Source organism: Conger conger, chromosome 3 (genome assembly GCF_963514075.1).
Source record: "Conger conger chromosome 3, fConCon1.1, whole genome shotgun sequence".
NCBI classification, from domain to species: domain Eukaryota; kingdom Metazoa; phylum Chordata; class Actinopteri; order Anguilliformes; family Congridae; genus Conger; species Conger conger.
In genome coordinates this window covers 55400651-55421017 of record NC_083762.1, presented here as the reverse complement: position 1 = coordinate 55421017, position 20367 = coordinate 55400651, and the positions used below count along the sequence as shown (strand labels likewise).

General features: G+C 43.8%; 1 protein-coding gene across 14 annotated transcripts in view; it reads left to right on the top strand.

Moving 5' to 3' along the window:
• The window catches only part of LOC133125293 (probable ubiquitin carboxyl-terminal hydrolase FAF-X), a 67160-nt gene that overhangs the window by 19211 nt on the left and 27582 nt on the right, over positions 1 to 20367 (top strand). For 10 of the 14 annotated variants that reach the window (XM_061237110.1, XM_061237108.1, XM_061237104.1 and 7 more), the window contains 18 exons: positions 3427 to 3572; positions 3940 to 4019; positions 4579 to 4691; positions 5047 to 5265; positions 6517 to 6632; positions 6760 to 7011; positions 7185 to 7323; positions 8394 to 8546; positions 9155 to 9259; positions 9574 to 9780; positions 10807 to 10943; positions 12684 to 12722; positions 13973 to 14106; positions 14922 to 15012; positions 15224 to 15566; positions 17814 to 17909; positions 18686 to 18897; positions 19721 to 19961. In XM_061237110.1, the coding sequence (XP_061093094.1) occupies positions 3427 to 3572; positions 3940 to 4019; positions 4579 to 4691; positions 5047 to 5265; positions 6517 to 6632; positions 6760 to 7011; positions 7185 to 7323; positions 8394 to 8546; positions 9155 to 9259; positions 9574 to 9780; positions 10807 to 10943; positions 12684 to 12722; positions 13973 to 14106; positions 14922 to 15012; positions 15224 to 15566; positions 17814 to 17909; positions 18686 to 18897; positions 19721 to 19961 (2823 nt within the window). The remainder of the gene's footprint in view (positions 1 to 3426; positions 3573 to 3939; positions 4020 to 4578; positions 4692 to 5046; positions 5266 to 6516; positions 6633 to 6759; positions 7012 to 7184; positions 7324 to 8393; positions 8547 to 9154; positions 9260 to 9573; positions 9781 to 10806; positions 10944 to 12683; positions 12723 to 13972; positions 14107 to 14921; positions 15013 to 15223; positions 15567 to 17813; positions 17910 to 18685; positions 18898 to 19720; positions 19962 to 20367) is intronic. The other 4 variants (XM_061237112.1, XM_061237111.1, XM_061237106.1 and 1 more) reach the window with 1 other exon arrangement.

The window sequence follows — 20367 nt, the reverse complement described above, 5'->3', positions numbered from 1 at the left end:
TATTCACTGAGAAGGGGGAGGGATAAACGGTGTTGTGGTTCTGCAATTCCTCTCTTGATCGTTAGAAGTCCGAAATTACCTATTTAGTTGAGTAAATATTCTGATGTAAAAAGGGGCCCATATGTAAACATGTACACCGCCTAAGATCATCAAAGGTTTATAAATCTGGCAGCGGTGTCGCCGGAGGAAGTGTGCACATCTGCATCGCACCATGTGACACGGGCCCCCTATGTAGGTCAGCGGAGAGGGAGGAGCCAAGTCTGCCCGCCCCCCCAGTTCCCAAGTTTCGCGGTGCCTTCCCGACGGCTTGGCCACCGTGGCGACAACAGTTCGTGCGAGCCACAAATAACTGTGAACACAACACTGGGAAGATGTGACGGTGCCAAAAGAAATATTACTGTTGGTGTATTGCCCTTAATGTGGATTTACTGTGTATAGGGTGCTATCTGTATGTAATGTATCTGTTTATGCTTTTTTCTGTGGACAGAAGTTGATTCTCAGCTAGTTTAGAATGCAAAGCTCTGAATAGTGTATTGTTGGCATAGTTGTTTAGTAGCAAACATGACGACACTCCTTCCTATTTTTATTTTTTAAAATACTGTAAGGTATTTAGCTTTCATCAAGTTTTTTGATTGGTTGTCAGTGACATTGAGATCATGCTCCTGCCAATAGCCATTTGAGAGTGGCTCTGCAATGTTAATGAATGTTGCTCTGCTGCTTCTACAGTAAAATGCTAGTGTTAAATCGACTCTTACGAAGTTCATTTTCGCCAGAGTGGACTAATACAAACTATATTAGAATTGAAGTAAAACATACTGTGGATATTGTACTGTGTGCTGGACTTCTCCCTGGGGTGGCTCCCTCACAGTCCCTCACAGTGTGCTACGCTATGCAGCTTCACATACAGTCCATAAGTATTTGGACAGTGACACAATTTTAGTTGCTTTGGCTCTGTACTCCCAGCGCATTGGATTTGAAATAATACAATGAATATGCGGTTACAGTGCAGACTGTTGACTAATTGTGGTGGTCACCTGCATTGTGTACCAGGCAGATACTCCCAAGGTTTGGGTAAAGTCTGTGTAAAAATGACCAGGGGGGATTCCGTCAGAAATCGATCACTTTCTGTCTTCCCCTTAGATTTTAACAAACTTTCTTATGCATGTTAACCTGCATATAAGAGAGTATTGGAATGTAGTTTGATTGACCGGAATGACCAACCATTCAGGAGAGAGGGGCCCTCGATATTGACCCATATTGGACCACCCATCCTTCCTAAAGACAAATATATTCTTTGCATTTTATTACACAAATGGTAAAAACAACACGTAACCTATTAGAATAGCGGTATTCACAAGCAATGCCCTGCAATTCAGTCCATTGCCTGGAAATAAATATCCTCATTCCCAGAAAGTGCACTTTCCCTTTCACCTTTCACCTCTTCAATAGAATGAGGTACGGCTTGAAGTCCTTCTTCATTTTATGCAGGTATGTTTCTGAAGTACTACACTCCAGTGCAGTGTATTCTCCATGTTCTTTATGTGCTTTCAGCAGGTACTGCTGCTGTTGACGAAACCAACAATATTTAGTGCGCTGTAGGCATGGTTTTTGAAACACAACTCTGGTCAGACAATTCCACATATGTAAAGAAAGAAGTTCAGAAATAAGAGTTATTTGACGGAGATGAAAGTGAGTACTTTATGATGTCATCCATGTGATGGGCAGCTTGTTGGCAACACACAGGTGCATAGATGAGTCCCATGGTCTTTGAATGAATCCAGACCTTGCCAGTGTGAGGACTGTGGCAGGTAGCTCCATAGGGCGATGCGCAATTAGTGATTGCATTGCCCAGGGTATGGGATGGTTTAAGGTTGGTTGACATGTTCAGCCCCATGCTAAACCCCACTTCATAAAAAAGGGGTTTAATGACTTATGGAAAGGCCGCTGACAAATCTTCTTTGTTCCTGGCAGCACGTCTTGCCGAAAACTCTAAATGCTGGTTCACAAGGTGCCAAATGGAGAAAGACCGTCTTGCACAAACAAGCATGCGGTTTCCAAAAAAGAGCTTTTATCCATAATTGATAATGGTCATGTAATTCTGCATAATCACTAGAAATGTTTCAGTTTCATTTTACATGTACGTGTTCCTTAACCTATCGATAGATACAGAATGCAGTGAGTTATGGAAATTACCTTATCATCAAGGGCAGGAATGCCTCTGCACTGATTCTTATCTTTTCCTGTGCGACTGGATGAGCCTCATTCTCAATGCAAAGGGAACACCTTGAATATGTAACGACATTTCCCTGGCCACCCTATGTTGCACTTATAGCTGTTGAACATATTTCATGGCTCTGAAAATTTTAATTGTGCCTGCATCTGCAGTACTTTCGCCTTATCATGGCCTTATCGTGAATTGTTTTATTGGGTACAGTTGTCTGGAGACTTGAACTCTCACCAAACATGAAGGCTTTGGAACTGTTAAAGGAAATGACTGCTCAAACATAACAGACACCTCTCAAAAGATTGTTTCTGGCCAAAATTATGGAACTAATAAATGTTCCGGAAACACACATGAATTTCGAACCCGCCTTCAGAAGATTTATTACTTATTTAATGGATGTTTTTTTTCATTCCGGATTTTCTTTTTACGGGTACAGCTGTGCCAAGGCATTCTGAAACTTAAGTTCCAGAAATACTTTCTGTTTCTGTTCAAGCTGCCAACGTTTGTCTCTCTGTCTGACAGGAGATGATCAGTGATGAAGTCACTCTACCTCTCCCCATCTTCAGGACTGCTTATCAGGCTGTTGTTGTCTATATCAGTTTTCCGTTGCTGGTGTCCTCATGTTGAGGTCTGGTTTCGGGATCACCGACGACCGTCTCCGCCTGTGCCATCGCTGTAGAGAGAAGGGAGATAGTCCATGTTGGAATTCTGATCTTGATTTTGAGGCTTTGACTAAAGCTTGTGCCCAGGCCAAAATAAAATTCAGGATTCTAGTTTCCACACAGATGAGACCCTAGGCCAGGGGTGCACAACAAGGGCCGATCTGTTTCAGGATTTTGTACCAACTTCTGGTCTTAAGATTTGATTGAGTCAACTAAGTAATTATCTGACGTGTATGAGTACCGGCTACAGCTGCAGACTGCAAGCGTATCCTAATGATTTTACTGTGCTCTCAAGTACAGGCTTGAACCAGGGTAATTTCTAGAGCTGTCAGCAAAAAAAAACAAGGCAATTGTTGTGCGCCCCTGCCCTAGGCGATAGCATATGTCGCCCTTGCCTTTGCCTCAAACCAATGTGTATGTTTGTTTGTGTTGTGTTTCTAGTGTTTCTAGTGTGCGTTTGGGTATGTAATATGTGTCTAACTGCACTTGTGCGTTTGGGTTCCTAATGCTTGTGCGACTGCGCTTGTGTGTACATTTCAGACATCCTCCCCAAGCTCCTCCAATGAGAACTCTCCGGTCAGCCCGCCTGAAGACCAGGGCCAGGGGGACAACCCCCCTCAGCTGGAGGAGGAGGAGCCTGCCTTCCCCCACACTGACCTGGCCAAGCTGGACGACATGATCAACCGGTGGGTGTCGCCAGCCGTTTGCAGTGTGCCGTGTGTTCACCATTATGTGTGGCTGCTCACACCTTGTGTGTTCACCATTGTGTGTGGCTGCTCATACCCTTTCTGTTTGCCATTGTGTGTTACCGCTCACACCTTGTGTGTTCACCATTGTGTGTTCCTGCTCACACCTTATGTGTTCACTATTGTGTGTAGCTGCTCTCATTTTGTGTGTTCACTGGTGTGTGTTGCAGCTCACGCCTTGTGTGTTCACTGATGTGTGTCGCTGCCAACACCTTGTCTGTTCACCAGTGTGTGTCACTGTATGTGCACCAGTTTCTGTTTTTCTGCTCATCCATTCATTCACCAGCAAATGTTTTTCTGCTCACAGCCCCCGGTGGGTCGTTCCAGTTTTGCCAAAGGGTGAATTAGAAGTTCTTCTTGAAGCTGCTATCGATCTCAGTAAAAAAGGTAAGTCTGCCCATCTTCGCCTCTCACCCAGCCGCAGCTGTAAGTGGGGTGGGGGTGTATCTGCAGTTTATCTGTATTGCTGAATGGTGTATCTGTTTAAAGGCCTGAAATTAACACGTGGCTTGTGCCACTGTACATAGCAGCTTGTCCCGCATATTCCAATCCACAACTTCAGTCATTTTGTTTACATTACATTACATTACAGTTATTCAGCTGACACTTTTATCCAAAGCGTCTTACAGTTGATACGGCCAAACAGGGCACGATCTCTCTTGGAGCAATGCGGGGTTAAGGCCCTTGCTCAAGGGCCCAACAGCTGATCTTAATGTGGCTAGACTGGGGCTTAAACCACAACCTTCCTGGTCCCAGTCAAGCGTCTTCCCTACGAGGCTATAGGATGCCCTGATATGTTTATCGCTCGGCTAGCAGCAAAAGCGTCTTTACTTTTGCTTTCTCTTCCTACGCCTCAACTGTGTTATCACGGCGTGCCCTCTGCTGATCTCGCTTCTCGTTCTATGGATGGCAGCTTCTTACAGTTTTACTTCCCTTTTCTCGCCAGGACTTGATGTCAAGTGTGAAGCCTGCCAGAGGTTCTTCCGAGATGGCTTGACCATTTCCTTTACTAAAATCCTGACCGATGAGGCAGTGAGTGGCTGGAAATTTGAGATTCATGTGAGTATCGTTTCATAGACTCCTGGCTTGAAATCTCACCCTTTAAGACTTAATCACGAATATTCTTAACTGAGCATTCTAATGTTGATGTGAAAATCACTACTGGTAAGTGAGAGCAATGGTTACGGACTAAATTGAACTTAAATGAGTGAGTTTAAATTGATAGCAAATTCATATGGTTCCATGTATATGACCGCGACTGCATGTTCTCTGAACTAATGCAGTGCATTTAACTTATGTAGTGTCTAAGGAATGTGCATAGCTTGCCCCACCAATGAGCTTTATCACACAGTTTTGGGCCTATGTCAGTTCTTCTTTGTGAATCACATTGGATGACATTTCTCTGTCCCCACAGAGATGTATAATAAACAACACTCACCGCCTGGTAGAACTGTGTGTGGCCAAGCTCTCTCAGGACTGGTTCCCTCTTCTCGAGCTGCTGGCCATGGCCGTCAACCCCCACTGCAAGTTCCACATCTACAACGGGACCCGGCCCTCCGAAACGGTGCCCGCTGGAGTGCAGCTGGCCGAGGACGAGCTCTTCGCCCGCCCCCCCGATCCACGCTCCCCCAAGGTACACCCGGGTTTCGGAATTGGGGTATAACCCTCGCCCCCCTCTCAGAGTCTGTGCCATACCTTTTTTCAGTTAGCTGTGAGAGAAGATGAAATGGGACTGTAACTTGAAGGTTGCAAGTTCACTTCCCAAGTGGGGCACTGCTGTTGTACCCTTGAGCTGCTTACCCTGGAGTGGTTCAGCAGAATATCTGGCTCTCTAAGTGGGTTGTATGTGATCTGTCCCTCTGGTTGAGAGCCTCTGCTAAATGCCTAAATATGAATATAGAAACGTTTGATGGGATTCAGAAATGGCGTATCTATCGAGAGCAGTTTGAGTTTTGCCAGTGAGGTTGAGTTTGTACAGGAGTTTTACTGCACTGTAAGGGTTTGTTGCCCGCAGTTGTTTGTAGGGAAATGGTGAGTCTAGGTGGCCTGGGTAGCCTGTGCTGATTCTTGTGCTCTCTTATCCTCTCCAAATGGCGGATATGCTAAAATGTGTGTTTTCCGTTAAAACGATAGCCGATAATGGCAACAGCTTAACAAACACATGGAAATGAGGAGCGTGTTTGAACGACGCAGATGCTTTCGGCATTAAATCTATGATAAAAATTCATAATAATAGGGAGACGTTTGGCACAGTCCGTAGGGGGAGGCAACGTGAGTCATATGCATCCCCCACCATGGCACCTTCTGATCGACTGGAATTAAATGTTACATTTCCCCCTCCCGCCTTGTGTTCTATGTATTGTCTGCTTTTAGTTTGGTCTGAAATGGTAGAAATAACCACTGCACTGTGAATGGAAAGTGGTAACTGTTTGAATACTCTCATTTAAATTGACGTGGCCACCCACTGAAGACAGACACGTCACTAAATGGATGTGAACAAAAGAAAAAAGGATTTTAGCGAATTCCTGTGGGTGAAAGCAAAAAAATATGCTTCTGACACATCTAGGTTAAAGCTTAAGTGCTTTATGAAGCTTAAATTAAAATGCCTAGGTGATTTGGGATTAAAAGTTGTCTGAATGATTTGGGGGCAGAGATTGGTGATTCGGAGGCGGTCAGCAGACATGGAACACTCCGGAAAACGGCCTACCATGATAGAATGAAACCCAATATGGATGATGTTTTATTCATTTATTTATTCTTTTTTTCCCCCTTCCCCCAGTTTGTGCAGGATGTGTTTTCTGAATTTAAGCCAATTTTTGTGAACAAAAATGACAGGGCCTCAAATGGGTTTTTATTGACCAAATCCTTTTCATCTCTTTATCAGGGCTGGCTGGTTGATTTAATAAACAAATTTGGGACATTAAACGGGTTTCAGACACTGCACGATCGCTTCATGAGCGGACAAGCACTCAATGTTCAGATCATTGCAGCACTCATCAAGTAAGTTCACTCGTCTACCCTGCATATTCAGTCCAGCTTTCAGAAACTGGCCTTGACTTCGATTGGCTGCTCTGTCACAGTATGTTCAATGCGTCCAATGAATTTGTGTTATTTGTTTTTTTTCCAGGCCTTTCGGGCAGTGTTACGAGTTTCTAACATTGCACACGGTAAAGAAGTACTTCCTTCCAGTTATAGAAATGGTTCCCCAGTTTCTAGAAAACCTCACGGACGAGGAGTTGAAAAAGGAGGCGAAGAACGAAGCCAAAAATGACGCTCTGTCAATGATTATCAAATCGTTGAAAAACCTCGCTTCACGGGTACCCGGGCAAGAAGAAACAGTGAAAAACTTAGAAATTTTTAGGTTAAAAATGATTCTTAGGTAAGATTAATTCAACACATTTTTTGAAAAGGAAATAGTGCACTCAGACACAAAAATATGCATGTCATGTCATTGACATGCATGCAACCTATTTATACAATTCTTTACACGCTGTCTCATGGCAATGGTTTGATGATTGTTTTTTTTTGTTTTTGTTTTTTTTAAATCAACAGGTTATTGCAAATTTCCTCTTTTAATGGAAAAATGAATGCACTAAATGAAGTAAACAAGGTTATATCAAGTGTTTCCTACTACACTCATCGGCATGGCAACCCTGAGGAGGAGGAGTGGCTGACGGCGGAGCGCATGGCCGTAAGTTTTGCGGATAATAAAATTTTGATGCATTTTACAATATGTGCTCAGTACATACACCTGCCTTCCCAGAGAGAAAGGTTAGACCAGGGGTTCCCAATTCAATTTCTGCCTGGCCCACTTTCTAGGATTCAAATGACTTGGCGTAATTAAAAGTTTGATAGTTTGTTTGTTGCCGCTGGCTATTGTTGTGTTCTGCATCAAGTTGCAGGTTAGTGTTTTCTTTGGCAATATGTAACTGATAGGTTGTTTGTTTTATAATAAAAGTACTCTGCACTCCAATTTTTATAATTAAAGCGGCCGCTATTGTCTGAGGAGAATATTTGTTCTTTTTTTCTACATTTGACTCATAGAAAACGCCTTACGGGCCTGATGTGGCCCCCAGACCAACTATTAGGAACCCCTGGGTTAGACCGTCAGACCGTTTACACCCCATAATTGTGTCCCATTGTTTTGGCAATCAGTCTTCTGTAGTTGTGCCTCCACTAAAATGTCCCTGGTCACAAAACAAGGCACGGACCAGGTTCCAGTTCTGTTCCCAGGCACACGCTTATGCAGTTTGCTCACGGAAACCAATGACAATGCAATTCTGGAGGTGCCGATAGTGATCAGACACGGACCAGGCATTCTCCTACTGCTGCTGAATATAGATCAAGATCTGGAAATCTTCAGGTCAAACAGGCCAGGGACAGGAAATTTCTGTTCTAAATGCTGACTGATATTACATGGAGTATTTGAACAAATAGACATTTAATAAATATGTGTTTATGAATATAAATTGGAGCGAAAATGCTGATGAGACTCTTTTATTGTGATGAAAACCTATGGATTGGTCAGCACTCTCAGCAGCTTTTCATTTGTGATTGTGACCGGTTGGTGCTGCTTCTTTTGGGCAGCTGTGAATGGGTTAAGGATGCTCTCTCTCTCTCTCTCTCTCTCTCTCTCTCTCTCTCTCTCTCTCTCCTCTCTCTCTCTCTCTCTCTCTCTCTCTCTCTCTCTCTCTCTCTCTCTCTCTCTCTCTCTCTCTCTCTCTCTCTCTCTCTCTCTCTCTCTCTCTCTACCTCTCTCAGGAGTGGATCCAGCAGAACAACATCCTGTCCATCGTGCTGCGGGACAGCCTGCACCAGCCGCAGTACGTGGAGAAGCTGGAGAAGATCCTGCGCTTCGTCATCAAGGAGAAGGCCCTGACGCTCCAGGACCTGGACAACATCTGGGCGGCGCAGGTCAGGCCCCACCCGTGGCCCTCCCGCACGCTCTCAGTCTCGTCACGTCCGCCCCGGCCGCTCGGCCCGCGTCCTCAGGAGACCCCAGCCGCCAAGAGTTACGGCTCTGCCTCGCCACGCTAATGTTTTAATCTCCCGCAATTCGCCCGGACGCGGAGCTGAATTGCCATTCCGGGCGGGTGCCAACATTCGATCGCGGCGCTAAATCAGAATTGCGCCGCACGGTCTGTTTCGGAAAGCCTAGTCGAAATTCCTAAGTCCAGATGGAAAAAGGAGCTCTTCTTTTTCCATTTTCATGATGGCTGCACGACTTAATTGTTGTACCTGTGGCTTTTTGTCATTTATTCCATAATGTTTAAAGGAAAATGCCAACATTTTGGGAAATATACCTTTTTTCAGACTTACCCAATTTCCATGTTAGTATAATGCGTTAGCTTAGCATAAAGACTTGAAGCTGGTAGCCTTCCTCCTTCAAAGTGAACTTAAAGCAACTCCAAAGCTCTTATTTACACAAGGTATCATGTGTATTTGAAATAAATGTTTTTAAAGGAGAGATTTTCTGAGAAGTTAGACCATTGGAACTATATATTTTTCTTTTGTTCATCCAGGCTGGCAAGCACGAAGCCATCGTGAAGAACGTACACGACCTCCTGGCGAAGTTGGCGTGGGATTTTTCACCCGAGCAGCTTGACCACCTCTTCGACTGTTTCAAGGTGAGCGAGACCTCGGGGCGCTTTGAGACACGTCTGCGTGCGCAGAATCTGCCTCACTGTCCGCATGGCTGTCATGCTAATGAGAAGCCTGCCACCTGTCACGTCTGCACAACGCTAATAGCTAACAGTCCTGAAGCTAATAGGACTGACACTGAATTGATGCTGATTACTTTTGCCCTTGTGGAAATGAAGAAACGGCCTCCGTAAAATTACTTCACTTGATACTTTTTCTGTCAACCCACCCTGGCTACCACCGCACGGGGGGAGCGAGGCCAGCAACCCGGGTGACGAACAACCTTTGGTCTGGTTTCTAGGCGAGCTGGACGAATGCGAGTAAAAAGCAGCGGGAGAAGCTGCTGGAGCTGATTCGCCGCCTGGCCGAGGACGATAAGGACGGGGTGATGGCCCACAAGGTTCTGAACCTGCTGTGGAACCTGGCCCACAGTGACGACGTGCCTGTCGACATCATGGACCAGGCGCTCAGCGCACACATCAAGATCCTGGACTACAGCTGCTCCCAGGTACTGTACCATAGTAACAATAACATTAATAACGATAATAATAGAAGTAATAATCATAGTTCTACGAGTAATTATAATAGTAATAATAACGATAATAATACTAATTAATAGTAATAATCATAATTAATAATCATAGTGTTGTATTATTACTGGTAGAACATAGAGGAGCTGTACCAATCACCAAATATTTTTGCAATCACAAACCGATACAGTGGCCTTGCTGATTGGTCGATATGTCCAGGCGCCCTGTGGTTATTCTTTCGGTTATTCTTTCGGACTTCCATATAGTGAAATCAGAATGGTTGAAAGAATTTAGTAAGTGATGGAATTGTTAGGCCTATCATGTATATACATACAGCACAGATACATACAGTGCAACCCGTAAATATTTGGACATTGGTACTGTGTACAGTTCGTTTGGCTCTGTACTCATGCACATTGGGTTTGAAATGAAGCAATGAATAAGGCAGACTGTCACCTTTATTTTGAGGGTATTTGCATCCATATTATTGGGTGATCCGTGCAGGAGTTGCATCACTTTGTATACATAGTTCCTCAATTTTAGGGGACCAAAAGTAATTTAACAGTTGGCTTCTCAACTGCTTCTGATTAATCGGGTGTTTTCAATCACTTCCTTAGAGCAGGTATAAGAAAGCTTTCAGTATCTTGTCTTGTTATGTCAACATGATGACCAGAGTTCTGCTAATAACAGTCAAGGAAGCAGTTATGAGGCTGGGGGAAAAAAACAAAAAAAACAAAACGGGCAGATATTATTTCTTATTTCTAAATAATAAATACTTATTTATGAACTTTGCCATATTTGACCTTGGGGCTTTATGTCCTTGTATGCTCTCATGTTTTCAGTTTACCAGTGTTTTGTGGACCTTCACGGTGTTGGGTAGTCAAGTCTGGCGTAAAGTCTGATTTCACCTGACCTGTGAGGTGTTTGTGTACGACTATCTGCTGGTAGGTGGGCGTTGCGTGCACCCTGAGTTCTGACTAAAAAGATTGGGGCTTTGCCCGTAGGACCGGGACACGCAGAAGATCCAGTGGATAGACCGCTTCATCGAAGAGCTACGAACCAACGATAAATGGGTGATTCCTGCCCTGAAACAAATCCGGGAGATCTGCAGCCTGTTTGGAGAAGCTCCTCAGAATCTAAGGTAATTGAGTTGTGTGGAGGCCTATGGATTCAGCACCTCTTTGTCTTCTAACAGCTTAGCTTCTCTTTTAGCACCACATAGTTAACCCAAAATATCCTCTTTGTATTCAGTGGGTGAGTGGCTTGGTTATAACCATAATACACTCTGTGAGCACTTTATTAGGTATTTATTAGACTTTTTTTAGAAGTATGAAGGCTTCTACTGATGTGTTGCCTATCCACTTAGAGGTGTGATGTGGTCAGAGATGCTCTTCTGCATACCACTGTTGTAATGTGTGGTTATTTGCTTTACTGTCACCTTGTCAGCTTTGAGAGGTCTGGCCATTCTCCTCAGACCTCTCATTAACAAGGCCTGTAGAACTGCTACTCACTGGATGTTTTTAGTTTTTCGCACCATTCTCTCCAAACTCTAGAGACTACTGTGCATGAAAATCCCAGGAGATCAGCAGTTTCTGAGATACTCAAACCACCCTGTCTGGCACCAATAATAACCCCATTCTGATGATTGTTGTGTAACTGAAGCTCCTGACCCATATCTGCATGATTTTATGCATTGCACTGCTGCCATTGGCTGAGTAGATAATCTCATGGATACATATGTGTTCAGGTGTTCCTAATAAAGTGCTCAGTGAGTATATACCTGAGTGGTTTTGACAATAGATTGCATCATCATACATTTTGTTAATTTGCACAGACAATCAGGCTGCAATATTAAAAGGTTAATTAAGTTTTAATGAAAGGGTAACTTCACAGTTGATAAAAATGTTTAATTTAGTATGTTGCTTTCCAGGAGGTAATCAATTTGAAAAGCTCTTCATTTGTTCCAATAAGAAAGCTACACAAGCTAATTTCTTTCCCCTGAGCTTTTACATACTCCAGGGCAACTTACTCTAATGCAGAGAATACAGAGAATCACAGAATGCTTTTATTAATTTCATTTCACACTGGATTGAAGCAATTTGTTTACTTAACACATTTTAATGTTGCTCTGTCTTACAAAGACATAATTAAATGGATTGTACTCAGCACTAGTTTGGTTATACATGTCACTGTAGAATTGTATCTTATTTTTAACACAGTGGGCATAGCTTTTTCTGCACTGTGAAGCAAACTATTTCAGTTCAAATTCTACTCCTATTTTGAGATGCTAGAACTTCAGTAAAATTGGTATGTTGAATTTTTCAGAAAAGTTGTATCAGAAGTAAGGTACATCAGTTATTATCATCTCGTTATTAATTAATTCAACATTTGTCACTTGTTTTAGTTGGGAATGACAATTGCTGACAAACTGGTTGCAGGAAATTTAAATTCCCCCCCTCAATTTCTTGCTTTCAATTTGCATGCCTACTAAATTAGGTAAAGAGCAGCATATTAAATGTGAAATTTCCCCTTGTTTGGAAAGGCAATATTTTCGTTTTTTTAGTACACAGTTCTGTCTAGCCACCCTGGTTAAATTTTCATGGTGAACACTTTTTTTAAGTTGAATGTTTTGTGTCCTCAGACAGCCATGTTTAAAATATTTACACTATGTCTCCCCAAAACAGGAGCAATTGTGTAAATGTGCAGCTGATACTAGTAAAATTAAATTTCTGATTCAGGCCTAACCAAATATCCTGAAAAGGATATGCCTTGTCCTTGTCTACTAGAACCATATGGTTTATTTGAAGACTTTTCAAAGTATCTGCAAATGTAGAATGTAGCAACACAAAAAAATGTAGCGCACATGCCTGTTGTTTTTCAGAAAGAAAATACCCATAAACATAGAAAAGAGCTTAGTGGGGTAAGTTGACAGTTAATCTGGGGTGTATTTTCACCACTTAAATTCTCTCAATCTAACTGAGTTGTGCTTTGATGCCGGTTGACATAATTTGTGGCATTTAAAAATTCAGCTTCCGCATACTTCCTTGGTTTCCTGTGCACCAGCTGCTCCAGTCACAGATCACCTCCCTTGTCCCGGCAGTTCTGGCAGGACTACATTCTTGGGGGCATTATAGGGTTGCTAACTTTTCCAACACAACTAAGGGGGATGACATTCATTTGAGTAGGTTTTGTTCCTCTGTGCCTATTCCATTTTTTTTCCTCCCTCAGCAACTTGAGGGAGGTGGGTGTGCTCTCACTCTCCCCCTCTATCTCTTTTGCTCTCTTTCTCTCTCCATCCCTCTCACTCATTTGCATACACACATGTTGCTGACTTGAACAAAGGGAGGTGGGTATATTCTCTCTCTCCCTCCCTCCATCCCTCCCTCTGTCTCTCTCTCACTTGTACACACACACGCACAGATTTTGCCGACTTGTATACGAACAAAGACTGCCGGTTGATACATGCAGCCAGAGAACTAGCTTTTGCACAAATAAGCTTCAGTGCTCTCTGAAAATAGTCAATTCTCGTTGCATCAGAATGGCGTTGCGAAATGAAGATGCAGTTCTGCTCAATGCGGATTACTTGCCAGATGCAGTCAGCTGTTGAAACTCTTATGTGAAATAATGGCTTAAATTACCCCCGACTCCAGATTCGCCCGCTTACCTTTTCTGCTGCAGAATCCGAGCAGGTGGCTGTACCGCAGGGATCTCAAACCGCCGTCCTATCGGTCCCCAGTGCCTGCCGGGATTTGCCACGTATAGGCACTTAAGTGCTTAGTTGTCACTGTCTTGTTCTGTGGTCTTGAATTAGCTGTAGTCTAACATTGCCTTCAAGGTTCGAATGGAAACCTGAAAACTGAGCAGGTGTCAGACCTGACTTAAATTCTTTTGGTTTGTTTTGGATTCAAGTGCTTTTCGGTGATCGATTGATCTTGTCTGGTGCAATTCAGTCAACCAAGAGGACCAGAAGTGTTTGTGGTTTTCGAGAGTACTTCATAGGTTCCAATGCACCAGACAAGCTCAGTGTGTTTGAATCCAAAACAATTACGTATTTGACCCAGGTCTGGCTGAAAGCGTGGCCCGCCAGGCCCGGAGTTTGAGATCCCTGACGGTAATGCGCGCCACGCTCGAGGCGGTCCGAAGGCTGACCGTGTTTCTGTTCTCTCGCAGCCAGACGCAGCGAAGCCCGCACGTTTTTTACCGCCACGACCTAATAAACCAGCTGCAGCACAACCACGCACTCGTCACCCTGGTGGCAGAAAACCTGTCGGCGTACATGGAGAGCATGAGGCAGTTCTCCAAAGGTGAATTTCTTTGGCTATTTTATACATTTTTTTGTGTAATGTGTACATTTGTTGAAGTAGTTCTTGGTTTTCATTTTGTTTTACGAGAAGGTTTTGCTTTCAAGTTGAATCAAGCAAAAGGGCTACCCAACCCTGTTCCTGGAGATCTACCGTTCTGCAGGTTTTCATTTCAGCCCTAATTTTGGCAACTGGTTCTACTAAATGCAGCTCAACAAGATCTCTAGCGGTTTAATGAGGTGTGCTTTGTTATGGTTAGAGTGAAGACTGAAAACCTACTGGATGGTTGGCTTTCAGGAACAGGGTTGGGCAGCCCTGTCACTATGTAATCTTGGTATTTCACTTGTCATTCATCACAAAATGCTTTTGTTTTGAACATGCACCATTAGTCAGCACCTCTTTTGAACTTAAACATGAATCCCTTACTTTCTTGTATTTATCGTTCTGTTGATTACATCACATTGAAGCTTGACATAAAGGCTTTTGTGCGCTGTTCTTTTTGAAGGCCCTGGTTTGTAGCAGGCAGATCTGTGTCTTATACGTTTGGTTTCTGTAAAGTAGTGATTGGAGAGTGAGATTTCTAGAGCCCCATAATGGGTTGAGCCTTCATTCACAACAAGCCATGAACATGAAATGATTGGTTTAAGCTAGCGTGTCACCAGTGGTATAGTCATGAAGTGTAGCTCCACTCTGTTTTGGTTGCTTGAAACATCACTCTCCCATTGGTTTAGTATCTCGTCTCATAAATTGAAGTGTGAAGCCCTGAAAACCTCGAAGTCTTGGCGAAGTAAAGGAATGTTCTGGATTTTTGCCCTCAGCGGAACAGGCAGAATTCGATCCGCAGACGGTCCGGGCTGGCAGTCGCTACAGCCACGTGCAGGAGGTCCAGGAGAGGCTGAACTTCCTAAGGTGAGGGACAAGCTAAATATGTCGCTAAATATGTCGAGGTTGCGTGCGACATATGTGTGTGTGCATATATGCGACATGTGAATGTGAGTATGAGCGTGTGTGTTTGTACTGAAGTATGTCATTCTGCTCTCCAGTTTTATATGTAGTGAAAGTATCGCTTCTCATGAATGCACCTTTCTCAAATGTGTTTGCATGCGTGTGTGTGCTACAGGTTCCTTCTAAAGGACGGGCAGCTATGGCTCTGCGCACCCCAGGCCAAGCAGATCTGGAAGTGTCTGGCAGAAAACGCCGTGTTCCTGTGCGACCGCGAAGCCTGCTTCAAATGGTACTCCAAGCTGATGGGCGACGAGCCCGACCTGGACCCCGACATCAACAAGGACTTCTTCGAGAACAACGTCCTGCAGCTGGACCCGTCCCTGCTGACGGAAAACGGCATGAAGTGCTTCGAGCGCTTTTTCAAAGCTGTCAACTGCCGGGAAGGGAAGCTGGTGGCCAAGCGCAGGGCCTACATGATGGACGACCTGGAGCTGATAGGGCTGGATTATCTCTGGAGGGTAGGTCCTGCGTCCTGGCCTGGAAACGGCTCGTTCTCACCGTCCAAACACGGAAGGAATGGATCCGGTCAACGTCCTGGAGAGCTGCAGACTACTGGTTTTTGTTGCGGCTTGGCTCTGCAATAGTCTGGCCATCCAATACTTTCATTTCCTCATGTGCTATGTAGCAAATAAGACATTTAGGAGGCAGTCTCCTGGGTTAAATTACCAACTGGCGGTGAAATCACTGAAGCGAAACCATTTTTGGACGAATGAATGGTGATTTTAATGAGTGAATGGCAATTAGCCAAACATGAATTTTGTTAAAATAAGTTGAGGATGTTAAAATGTGAAAGTGTTCAATGTTGAAAGAACTGATACTTGCATGGGACACAGACTTTGGTGTTCTTTGTTAGAAAATGGGCCTCTTGTCACTGCCATGTCTGGGCACATCTTCCCAAAGTAGGACTGCTGATCTTGAATCAGTTTTGCCTTTTAGCAATCCTGGGTCAGTGCTCCAGCTCTGAGACATTTTATGAATAGAATACCAAAGTTTGTAGTCCTGAAAGCAGGAAATGAGTTTGCATTTTTGAGCCATGGGTTCCCTTGGCAAATTTCCCATGCTTTTTCCCCCATGGATTTCGATTTCTGCCAAAAAATAAGGGCTGTGGTTAATATAAGCTTAAGAGTGTTTCACATTATGTTCAGTTAATATAGGTCATTCCGTGAGTGGAAATTGCTGTTTGTGTCGATTTTGGAGCATCATATCTTTGGCATTAAATCAGAGAAAAACCTGAAAACGTGTAGTATGACACAATTTTATGTCTATTTTCAGATTATGAAATAATACTGCCCAGAAAAAAGTTATGGTCATTCATAATTCCTAAATCGTGCCACTTTTTATTTATTTTCCTATATTTGATGGCTTACTACAACAGCACCATTTGGTGTATGACTTCCAAACTTTTATGACTCGTAGATATTTTAGCTAAGAACAGCCACAAAGAAAATGACGTCAATTAGATAATTTATTCAAAAATTAGCAGATCTTTCACAAACCATTTTCTACACAACTTCTCTCCTGAAGAAACATTTGTAATTTATTTTGAACTTTTTTCAAACATGCATAATGGCTTCGAAATTCACAGTTGAGGATTGAGAGAATTTACATCCACTACCATCTCGTAGGACAAAACGTGAAACTCTTAAATTTACATGAACCTTATTTTCAGCATATATCAAAATCCCTATGGGGAAAAAAAGCATTGGAAATCTGTCAGGAACCCATGTCAGCACTGTAACAGTATACAGACCTGGAACCAGGTTATACGTGTGCATTCTGCCGCCAAAAGTTAAGGCTCAACTTAATCCGTTATGATATTAGTCGTAAAGAGATGAAGAACTTTTGCCAACATCTTTTGGAAATGCCAGCAGTTCAAAGCCATTTAATTAACCGCTCTGTATACTTGGAACGCATTTGAATTGTCTTTTTAATAAGGGCTCATTACCATTGGATTTAAAATGCCGAAAAGGGCTATGACCCATTTAATGAAACAGTTTTTCTGTTAATGCCGTACATTTGTGCGTTAATCCAACAGTAGGCTCACTTGTTACGCAAGACAAAAATTGTGATGTGGATTGTGGAATGTATGATATGCATCTACATTTTTGATACGGAGAAGGGGATGTATATAGCCAGGTGGAAACGGCGATTAAGATGATGGACAAATGGGTTACTTGACACTATGGAGATGTCTCAACAATGTCTATTTTGACAAGTTCAAAATGTTCCTCCGAACTTGAACGCCACTCATAAATGGTAAATGGTTGGCATTTATATAGCGCCTTTATCCAAAGCACTGTACAATTGATGCTTCTCATTCACCCATTCATATACACACACCCACCCACCCACACACACACACACACACCAACGGCGATTGGCTGCCATGCAAGGCACCGACCAGCTCTCAGGAGCATTTAGGGGTTAGGTGTCTTGCTCAAGGACACTTCGACACAGCCCGGGTGGGGGATCGAACCGGCAACCCTCCGACTGCCAGGCGACTGCTCTTACTGCCTGAGCCATGTCGCCCCTGCTTGCTTTGCACTTCCCTGTGGCTCCGTCCGCCCCCATACGTTTGGACGCTTAGGACGTGAGCCTGCGGCCCCATTTTTAAGCATCACCTGGCTTGGTCGCCGGACTGATTCAGCTTGTTATTCTTATTTACATTATTTTAATTTCTCTTTTTTCATTTGCCACAATAACAGGTCGTGATTCAAGGCAGCGATGACATCGCCAGTCGGGCAATAGACTTGCTGAAGGAGATTTACACGAACCTTGGACCAAAATTACAAGTCAATCAGGTGAGCTGAGCTTCCCTCAAAGGCAGAACACCCCTCCAATCGGCTTGTATCGGTGTGAGCGGACATTCAGGACGGCACTTCGCAATATCCCATCGTTCAATTGATACATTTGGAATGCAGGCCTCTCTGTATGAGTGAGATTATTGTTGTTCCTAACCACGTCCTCAAACTCCCTTTGCTGAGGAAGTGGCCACGGCTCTTCCAGAACAGTAGGCTTTTGGAAACGTTGATGGATGCTTTGCGTGATGTATATTCGCTCTGTCGGCAAACGTGTGGGCACCCTGCTCCCTGAACCCAGGCTGGCTGAAACACAAAGAGCCATCTCATGGAAGAGGCAATAACATGTCTGAAAGCCTTTGGACAGCCAGATCTGTCGCACGCCTTGAGCCGAAAGTGACAAAATGGGCCACATTTTCGCATATAATTCAGAATGAGATCCTTCATAATCATGTAGCTTTGGCTTATTAATGTTGCAATGGTTTGTTAGATATCAGGGAAAGACACAATTGTATTGTGTTTGTCATATCTGCCTCTTGCCTAGGTGAAGTGTATTATTGTTTTAGATTCTGTTTTCCTTAACTTGTCTGGTGTATTGGAAACTATAAACAGTTGCTCCAGGCAAGATCAGTCGAGCGCAGAAAAGTATTTGGACCCAAACCAATGATGTAGTTGACCCAGGTCTTTCATGTCACGTATCGTGTGCATGTTGAGTTTCAGCAGAAGATTCTAGAAGCGCTCTTGTCAAATTGTTTGTTCTGATCTGGTCGGACCCGTAGGTAGAGATTCACGAAGACTTCATCCAGTCTTGCTTCGACCGGCTGAAAGCCTCCTACGACACTTTGTGCGTGCTCGACGGAGACAAAGACAGTATCAACTGCGCCAGGCAAGAGGCCATCCGAATGGTGAGGGTGCTCACGGTCCTGAGGGAGTACATCAACGAGTGCGACAGCGACTACCACGAAGAGAGGACCATCCTGCCCATGTCACGGTAAGGCTCCTCACACTGGCCTTCCGCGCGCAAGCTATTCCCTCGCTGAGGTTCCTGTACTTGCGTCCTGATGAAAGTGTATTGATTTGCACGTGACATAATTTTTTAAGATACGGATCCATCTCCCTTGCCAGTGACAATGTACCGATGTTAAACAGTGTCATATATTTCTGTTTCCTGTCCTGGAAATGTGTTCCCGGGTGTCGTGTTTCGTGTCACGGGGAAAGTGCAGCCATTCTGAAAAAAGCCTTGGTGATGATTTGCTGAGTCAGAGTGCTGTGTTCCTGATGTAGGACACAGCATCGACCATTCCAATTAATAATTTTAAAAAAAGCCTTCCAGCACTGCTAGGATCACTGGAATGCAATAGCATTCAATTGACTGGTCATTGAATTTGGGTGAAGCTCCCAATTTTATGTACGTAAACATGCATAACTGTACTGTTGAGACAAGAAACCTGGAATAGGCTGATATAGGGACCTGATCTATTAGATCAGTGCTACTCAACTCAGTGAAAATGGTGAAATCTGGTGGTCTCGCACGGTTGGAGCAAATGCCTGCAGACACTGCGGCCCGCAGGACGTGGCGTTGAGTAGCGCTGGTCTAGATAGTCGTAGTTTCTTGCTATGGCCAATGACCATCAAGAACCACGATGGAAATAAGTCCAGGACTTTTTTGTGTTATCCTTGATAGTTTATTCACATAGTTTGTTGAAACATGGGTTCATCTTCTCAAATAAACTAAACTAAGTAGTCTTTTTAGACTGTGGCAAAATCTGGTCTTGGAATCTTACTGTGTCTATTTTTTCTCTTTTTTGTGGCAGGGCGTTTCGTGGCAAGCACATCACCCTGGTGGTGCGTTTCCCCAACCAAGGCCGGCAGGTGGACGACCTGGACATCTGGTCCCACACCAACGACACCATCGGCTCCGTCCGCCGCTGCATCCTGACCCGGATAAAGGCCAACAGCACCCACACCAAAATCGAGCTCTTTATTGGCGGAGAGATCGTCGACCCAGCCGACGACAGGAAGCTGATTGGACAGCTCAACCTAAAGGACAAGACCGTAAGTGTTTTGGCCTGAAGAGGGTCATTTCTTTTTTGGTATCATCCCTACTTTTTTGAGAGCCAGTATATCTGGAATGACAAATCCATTGACGCTAATGTTTTGGATGTTTTCAGCAAAATTGGAGTGGTCAACTCTCCTACCCCTTTTCACGGAATAAGGAATGACCCATATCTGAACTGTCTATTTCTAAGCTGTTGTGTGCTTTAAAAATGCAAGTTGCTGAGAAGTTGCTGCATTGAAACTACCTCTTCTGTAATTCTTTTCTGGACACCTCTATTTTAGAAGCTTAGCTTTACAATAGCTATAAATGAGCTTTATTGCTTCAGGCAGGGGAGATTATTTCTTCAAGATAGCTTATTACCATTCATAACTTGGAGGTTACTTATTCAATACAAGTGCATTG